Below are 8,611 nucleotides of genomic sequence, written 5' to 3' on the forward strand. Positions count from 1 at the left end.
ATGGCTAAACATGGAGTTTTCTAGCTGAAGTATATGTTCATTAAAAGTAGTAAACCTACACCCCATTTTGTCATTATATAAGGAACAAACATAACACCTGGTTCTACCAGCCTACTACTTTACACAATACCAAATGTTTTCCGCTCTTGTAGTTTTTCTGGATTGCGGAGGATAATCTGAGCCCTAACGCCAGGGTCATAAACGTGCTACAACAGGTGTGGCAGTCACAGACGTCTCAGCCGGACTGAAAACAAAGAAAAACACCTCAACTGCATAACAGGATCAACTTTCAAATAGTGTGACGCATGTAATGAAAAGTGTCCTTAATTTTTCCATTGTGCACTCATAGACCCCAAGACCAGTCCATCGACAGGCAAAGGGACATTCTCTAAATCATATAAACTCCATTTAGTTAATTGTTTTAATTGAGTTGTGAACTGCCATTGCCCTTGGCTGTGAAAGAGGTGTAACTGGGTGGATAGGGTGAAGGAGTGACATCAGATACAGTCCTCTTTATTCTCTCCATGAACCACACCTGTGTAGAAGAAGTGACTCATTTTCCCACAGGATGGCTTATTTAAACAGACTTCCTCCCTGCAAGTGTGGTGTGCCATGGTGACACAAGAGTATTTCAGTGGTCAATTTAACAGCCCTGTCATTTCTATTTACTGTCTTTCCTCTCACAACCCCCCCAACTTATTTTACACCCCCCACCTTACCTTTTTACAACCCCCCACCTTATTTTACACCCCCCCACCTTATTTTACCCCCCACCTTATTTTACACCCCCCACCTTATTTTACAACCCCCCACCTTATTTTACAACCCCCCACCTTATTTTACACCCCCCACCTTATTTTACAACCCCCCACCTTTTTACAACCCCCCACTTCATTTTACACCCCCCACCTTATTTTACAACACCCCGTGCCCCTGCCACCCCTTTCCTAGAAGTATTATGCGCTCAATGACAGGAAAGTGCTTTTCCACAAAGAAATTTCTTTATTTTACTTCCAACATACAACATACTGTTGACACACAGGTATACAAGAGAGGTATCTTGCAAAAAAACTAGATTCACTAATGTCATCAGAACAGAACATTTAGAACAGTAATATGGAATGTAGGAATTCTTTTCTCCATTTTGTTTCTCATTTTTTTTGTTTCGTTTATTTTTAAGAAATATTTCAAATAAATAAAGATTCTATATACACTTTCTCTATATAGTATTTATTGTCCTAATCAATATATTCTCTTATTCAGTCACCATTTCAGGAATGACAAACAAAGAAAGTTACAAAGTATTGATGTTATCCCCTTATTACCCCCTACTTTAAATGTCTATGATTTAGGGACAAAACAGTACGGGGGGTATGGTGGAAATATGAAATGTCAGCCATAGGAGAGCGAGGAGATCACTCGTTACAAAGCTGCCAGCCCCGTTCAGTCTGTACAGAAGCAACCCCCACTCGTGTGTGCTGTGCTGTTGGGGGAATATCAGTCCAAACTCCATCCACAAACACCTCATGTCACCTTACAGTTTAATAAGCACCAAGTCTGACTCCCAGAACTATACTTAAGCTTTACGTCTCTCTCTCAGAGAGACCATACAGTAAAGAAAACAGTCTGTAACAGAGGAGCAGAGAGGTGGAAACGAGAGGAAAGTAGGACAGAACGATACAGGAGTCCTTGAGCCTGTTAATAGACCAGAGTCTCAGTCACAATCTCTCCCACCACATAGAAAAGAAAGAAAGGAAGAAAGAGAGAGAGAGAACAGCCACAGAGACAAGATGCAAACGAGTGCACAAGTGGTCCTGTCCCGTGTTGGTTCAGGGGGAGGGTGGGGAGTGCAGAACCGACTCCAGCGTGGCCTCTCCCCCGGGCCAGAAACTCCCTGGTTGTCCCCTACAGTAGGTGGGGGGTCAGACCCCCAGCCGTGTGGTGGCCATTAGGACCAGGCCATTGTCGGAGGAGGGTAAATCAGGGCTACAGCTACAGCTCAGTGCTGTTATTCCCAGGTTAGGTTCAAGTTTCCCAGAGTGGAGGCTCAGTCTTTAGTCGGCGCTGTGCTCCTCCAGCTGGGAGATAATGGTGATGAGGTTTTGCAGGCCGAAGATGTAGCCGCTGTCCTGACCCTCATGCACAACACTGTCCTCCCCATAATGGCGACACGTCGTATGAGCAAAGTCTATCATCCTCACATCCACTGCCGGGCTGCTGGCCTCCCCTGCTGCACCACGGGACGAGCGACCGACGCTACCGTTACTGCTACTGCTACCGTTACCGCTACTACTACCGTTACTGCTCCCTCCAGCACTGCTGCCAGCTGCCGAGCCACGGGTGAACCCAAACGCCCCCTCTTCCTCTTCCTCATCTGAGAGCTCGTCCTCATCACCCTCCTCTCCTCCGCGGTGGCGTCGAGTGGGGGCGCGAGGGCGGGGGGGCTCCCCATCATAGATGATGAGGAGGGAGGAGGAGTAGAAGCGGTAAGACTCGCAGGACTCCAGGGTTTCTTGCATCTCCCGGAGCTTCCGCAGCACCGGGGAGAGCAGCTCGTGCCGCAGACGCTGCCCATCATGGAAGAACTGGAAAAGGGCCTCTTTGAAGCCCGGCAGGCTCAGCTTACGCCCATGGTACTTGTTCATGAACATCAGCTGGCCTGAGTCTGACTGGTACACCTGCATGCCACAAAGGCGGACACCGATGGAGGCGGAAGTGCTCTGTTGACATTTGCGGATCTGGTTGGCCTTCTTCTCCTCTGACGCATCGTCACCATGCTGCCGCGTGCCCATCTTCAGGTCCAGGACGCACGGCACCGCGTGACGCCACGTCAGGTTCTCCAACAGGATGAATTTGTATTGGTTGCGATGTTTGGAGTTCTCCTTCATCCTCTGGAGGTGCTGCTGGTGGCATTTCAGACTCCAGGGGTTGTGTTTGATCTGCTTCCGATCTAGGCTGTAGCGGAGAACCTCTGCCTGCTGCTGCACCTCCGCACCGTTATAACTACACACACAGAGAGGAAAGAGAGGTTAGATATCTGCCAATCACCATACAGTACATATTTGCTGTATAGAATCTATGAATCTATGTTGGTGTTTGGATATATTTGTATATACAGTATGTGTACCGATGTAACAGTGTATGTGCTCACCTTTTGCTCTTGTTCTCTTTAGTGCTCTGTCTGACCCGGTCTTTGCTGTAGTTGTCATTATCTAGCAATAGGGACGATGATTTCTTGTTGCCCCACTTGATCATCTTACTCTTAGGCTCGCATTCAGCTGAGGGGTCCTTGTTTTCCATGTTCTCTGGTTCATTGTGGAGGGGGTAAGCGATGAGACACAGGTTGCCCTCTTCATCTTCCTCAAAGCTGACTGACACCACACCTGAGAGAGGGAGAGATGGAGGGAAGCAGGAAAGAGAACGATAGGAAGGCGGTTAGTACCCGGCATTGGATTTTTTATTTTATAATGCTATGATGAAGCCAAAACCTCCCAGTAACTGGTTAGTCATAGGCAGTTCTTACCAACTGGGTCCTGCTTCCAGCCAAATACACTCTGTAAAGAGAAAGACAAACACAAACAAACACAGGCTTTCCTATTGAGGGAGCAGAGAGAGAGAGCGGGTAGGGGGGCAAGGAGGCAGCAGAGAGAGAGAGAGCGGGTGGGGGGGCAAGGAGGCAGCAGAGAGAGAGAGAGAGCGGGTAGGGGGGCAAGGAGGCAGCAGAGAGAGAAAGCGGGTAGGGGGGCAAGAAGGTAGCAGAGAGAGAGAGAGAAGGTAGGGGGGCAAGAAGGTAGCAGAGAGAGAGAGTGGGTAGGGGGCAAGGAGGCAGCAGAGAGAGAGAGCGGGTAGGGGGGGCAAGAAGGTAGCAGAGAGAGAGAGAAGGTAGGGGGCAAGGAGGCAGCAGAGAGAGAGAGAGAAGGTAGGGGGCAAGGAGGCAGCAGAGAGAGAGCGGGTAGGGGGCAAGGAGGCAGCAGAGAGAGAGAGAAGGTAGGGGGCAAGGAGGCAGCAGAGAGAGAGAGAGAAGGTAGGGGGGGCAAGGAGGCAGCAGAGAGAGAGAGAGAAGGTAGGGGGCAAGGAGGCAGCAGAGAGAGAGAGAGAAGGTAGGGGGCAAGGAGGCAGCAGAGAGAGAGAGAGAGAAGGTAGGGGGCAAGGAGGCAGCAGAGAGAGAGAGAAGGTAGGGGGGCAAGGACGCAGCAGCAACAACAATGTATGTGTTCCCAAGTACTTCAAATGTGTACGTGAGAATGAACCCAAGAAGCAAAGAGATACACAAACACCACAGGAGGCTCGAATGTATGACACGCAGTCCAACCTTTATTGAGAAACTACCAAACCCACCCAAAACCACACATTAACTGATACACATAGTGTTACAAGGTTTCAAGGCAACCCAAAGGAAACGACAGCAAAGATACACTGTATAAACTCAAAAACAACCACGACAACAACACACCTGAATTATATTTCATAAAGATACAACAGTTCCATCAAGTCGGGCATTTTGCGAGCACCGTCTCTCTATTTTAAGAGTCCATTCAGGTTTGACTTGCCTTTTTATACAGCATTTCAAGGCAATAATCCAAACACACTAACACATTAAAAAGGGAAGGGATGGATGGAGTGGTGGGGAGGACAGGGTGGTGGGGAGGACAGGGTGGTGGGGAGGACAGGGTGGTGGGAAGGACAGGGTGGTGGGGAGTAGGGTGGTGGGAAGGACAGGGTGGTGGGGAGGATAGGGTGGTGGGGAGGACAGGGTGGTGGGAAGGACAGGGTGGTGGGGAGGAGGGTGGTGGGCAGGACAGGGTGGTGGGGAGGACAGGGTGGTGGGAAAGACAGGGTGGTGGGGAGTAGGGTGGTGGGAAGGACAGGGTGGTGGGAAGGACAGGGTGGTGGGAAGGACAGGGTGGTGGGAAGGACAGGGTGGTGGGGAGTAGGGTGGTGGGAAAGACAGGGTGGTGGGAAGGACAGGGTGGTGGGGAGGAGGGTGGTGGGAAGGACAGGGTGGTGGGGAGGACAGGGTGGTGGGAAAGACAGGGTGGTGGGGAGTAGGGGGGTGGGAAGGACAGGGTGGTGGGAAGGACAGGGTGGTGGGGAGGAGGGTGGTGGGGAGGACAGGGTGGTGGGAAGGACAGGGTGGTGGGGAGGACAGGGTGGTGGGGAGGACAGGGTGGTGGGAAGGACAGGGTGGTGGGAAGGACAGGGTGGTAGGGAGGAGGGTGGTGGGAAGGACAGGGTGGTGGGGAGGACAGGGTGGTGGGAAAGACAGGGTGGTGGGAAGGACAGGGTGGTGGGGAGGAGGGTGGTGGGCAGGACAGGGTGGTGGGGAGGACAGGGTGGTGGGAAAGACAGGGTGGTGGGGAGTAGGGTGGTGGGAAGGACAGGGTGGTGGGAGGACAGGGTGGTGGGGAGGAGGGTGGTGGGAAGGACAGGGTGGTGGGAAGGACAGGGTGGTGGGGAGGACAGGGTGGTGGGAAGGACAGGGTGGTGGGAAGGACAGGGTGGTGGGAAGGACAGGGTGGTGGGGAGGACAGGGTGGTGGGAAAGACAGGGTGGTGGGAAGGACAGGGTGGTGGGGAGGAGGGTGGTGGGAAGGACAGGGTGGTGGGGAGGACAGGGTGGTGGGAAAGACAGGGGGTGGGGGTAGGGTGGTGGGAAGGACAGGGTGGTGGGAAGGACAGGGTGGTGGGGAGGAGGGGGTGGGTCTCCAGAACACTTTCATAGAAAACTGTACACACTTACTTATTCCTGGGATCATTTATGATGCGTTCCCAAACATGCATACACCCCTACCCCACTCTACCTAATAAAACCCTGTAGAAGAGCCTATGTATTGCAACCCTCTCTGCAGGCTGGGGGAAGGGGGCAGTGGGTGTCAAGACAGGAAGAGCAAACATCACAGCTGCAGGGGCTGACAGATAAATTAGAGAGAGAGAGGGAGGGATTGGGAGATGGAGAGAGATAGGGAGGAGGATGGATATTCAGCATCCCATTGAATATAAACATGATAATAAGACTGACAACAAAAGCAAATCCCAGCCTTTCTGAAATACAAACAAAAACATCCCTGGTTTACACTGGAGGGAAGGTTCTCTGCAGCATCAAGACAGACCTTCAGGGCCTATGTGTATGTAGTGATAACGGGTGTGTTGGCCAGTGACATGGAGGACAATGGGACCCAGTGCTTATCTCTCCTCTGCAGGCCTTTAGTGATGTCATGCACAGTGATGTCACTACCCTGCAGCAGTTAACCCTCTACTGGCCAGGCCTGTTTCAACTGTCAGAGCTGCACTGTCAGCGGGGCATGTGAGGATGGGAGTGCCTGCGACTCATGTGTTTTGTGAGTACGCGAGTGTGGAATGTGACTGTATATGGGCCAACATACGTTTGTAAGAGTGTGAGAGTGTGTGTAAAAGTGTTTTGAGCAGAAGTGAATGTGTTTGTTATGTAATATTCTCAGTGTCACCAGACGTCTGTGCTCTTCTTTCTACAACTTCATCTCCCATCCAAATCACACTGGGGTTTTTTATAGTTCCACGTCGCATTGCTGCGGAGTCAGATACCATGCTGGTGCCTCAACTCTGTCACAGTGCCAGGGTAGGAGTGACTTGATAGAAAGTGTGTGTGAGATGTGCGTGTGTAGGCCGATCTGTGAGTGCAAGTGTCAGGAGACACCGTATGTCGCATCACGGTCAATGAAAAACAACACAGAGTGAGATTTTCCACCCAAGGTGTGTGAGAGTGTTTGTGTGTGTGTGTGTGTGTGTGTGTGTGTGTGTGTGTGTGTGTGTGTGTGTGTGTGTGTGTGTGTGTGTGTGTGTGTGTGTGTGTGTGTGTGTGTGTGTGTGTGTGTGTGTGTGTGTGTGTGTGTGTGTGTGTGAGAGTGTTTGTGTGTGTATTCGTTAACCACACATTTTTTTGATTGAACATTTATTTAACTATCCATGACAGGCTGATGTCCAGTCAGACACCGCTATCTCTCCCACTCAGCATTCCGTCTCTGATGATCAGCCCCATTATTATTGAGTATGCTGGGAACTGGATCCTTCCTCCAGGAACTTTAGCCCTCTTCGGAGATGCAGGCAGGTGCAGGGCTACTGGGCTTTTATCCCTACTATCCCAGGAGAGGGCCTGGGGCCGACTATGGTCTGAGCAGACAAGATAGCGATACTGTTGGTCCTCTGTGATATTTCAAAGGTGTTCGAATCCAATGGAACAAAATATAATATAAAACACATTAAATCCTGTTTGTGTGACTGACACCCAACCAAGGACACCTTTGTGTGGGAGGGTTGTCTCTGTCTAAATGCAGAATGCCTGGCTCACACCTATCCATCAGGGGATAAAGATCCTGTCATACACACCCCCACCACCATTACATAACCTGACACTGCAGAGCCCTGATGTATCATGCAGTCACATACTGTCTGTCCCCAACCCCCCACTTAAGCACCACCATGAAACGAATCCCTTTGTGCTGCTGTGGTACTGCCATCTCCAGTGACCTTCTGTAATCCTAAATGCAGCTAATGTTACAAAACACTGCAGCTGACCATATCAGTGGAGAAACCAGGGAGGGATTAAGAGGTGGATGTAGAAAGATAGAGAGAGAAGATGGGAGATGGGGAGAGAAATGTGGGGCAGTAGCAGTGGCGCACACAGCATAATGGATGTTATTCAGATGATGGTAGCGTTATATTGTAGGTTTAGGTTGGATCAGGGAATAAGCTTACCTCTGTACTGGGGGGTGAACTTCCTCATTTCGGGGGGCAGGCTCTTGTAGAACTGGTGTTCTCGGGGGATGAGGGGCTTGCAGATGGTCTGGTCGCCGAAACGCAGTACGCAAGAGTGGCCCCCCACCTGGTGCACAAAGGGCTCAAGCATCACCCCTTTCCCGGGATAGGGGAGCTTCCCGTCTGCCTGCATAAGGGCTTCTAGAGCAGGGCTCATCCTCACTCCGCATCGGACAGCTAAACTGGAGGGGCCCACGATGAGGCTGCTCGGGCTGCCTATCTTCTGGCTGTACCGCTCTTTTTCGCTGGGGGGCGTTAGAGGACACCTGCTTGGACAGCAGAGACCACAGCAAGAAAAAGAAAGGGTGCAGCAGGAAGGAGAAGAGAAAAAACGTTTAGTTCCCCGTGCTATCCTGGTCCGAAAGCAGAGTAGTATAGTCCAGGTTCGGGTTAAGGTAATATCCCTGTGTACGTAGTGCTAGTAAATCATTATTTTCGACAGGTCTGGCTGGGGCTGTAGGTTGCGTGTGGGAGCGAGTGTAGATTGTTCCTGACTCTGTCTGTCGCCGATACTGAACTGGGGTCTGTACTGAGCTCAGATCAAGAAAAATATAAAAACAGGTCGGCTCCGCCTCATACCCGCTTCAGCCTATCAGAGCTCAGCAGCTGTTGTTGGGTGGGAACTAAGCACTGAGATCAGGAACAAGCAAACAAAGGAAGGAGAGCACTGCAGAGACAAGAGGAAGAGAGAGAGAGAGAGAGAGAGAGAGAGAGAGAGAGAGAGAGAGAGAGAGAGAGAGAGAGCAGAGAGAGAGAGAGAGAGAGAGAGAGAGAGACAGACAGACAGACAGACAGACAGACAGACAGACAGACAGACAGAC

At 51.0% G+C, this 8,611-nt stretch overlaps 1 protein-coding gene across 1 annotated transcript; it reads right to left on the minus strand.

The window, feature by feature from the left end:
• Window positions 1-982: 982 nt before the first annotated feature.
• On the minus strand, window positions 983-8,323 carry LOC118388601 (inositol hexakisphosphate kinase 2-like). Its single transcript, XM_035777823.2, has 3 exons — window positions 7,731-8,323; window positions 3,152-3,383; window positions 983-3,003 (listed from the first exon to the last, which is right to left on the minus strand). The coding sequence occupies exons 1-3, from the start codon at window positions 7,945-7,947 to the stop codon at window positions 2,055-2,057; spliced, it is 1,398 nt and encodes a 465-aa protein (XP_035633716.1). The 5' UTR covers window positions 7,948-8,323; the 3' UTR covers window positions 983-2,054.
• Window positions 8,324-8,611: the final 288 nt, after the last annotated feature.

Source organism: Oncorhynchus keta, chromosome 10 (genome assembly GCF_023373465.1).
Source record: "Oncorhynchus keta strain PuntledgeMale-10-30-2019 chromosome 10, Oket_V2, whole genome shotgun sequence".
Taxonomy (NCBI): Eukaryota; Metazoa; Chordata; class Actinopteri; order Salmoniformes; family Salmonidae; genus Oncorhynchus; species Oncorhynchus keta.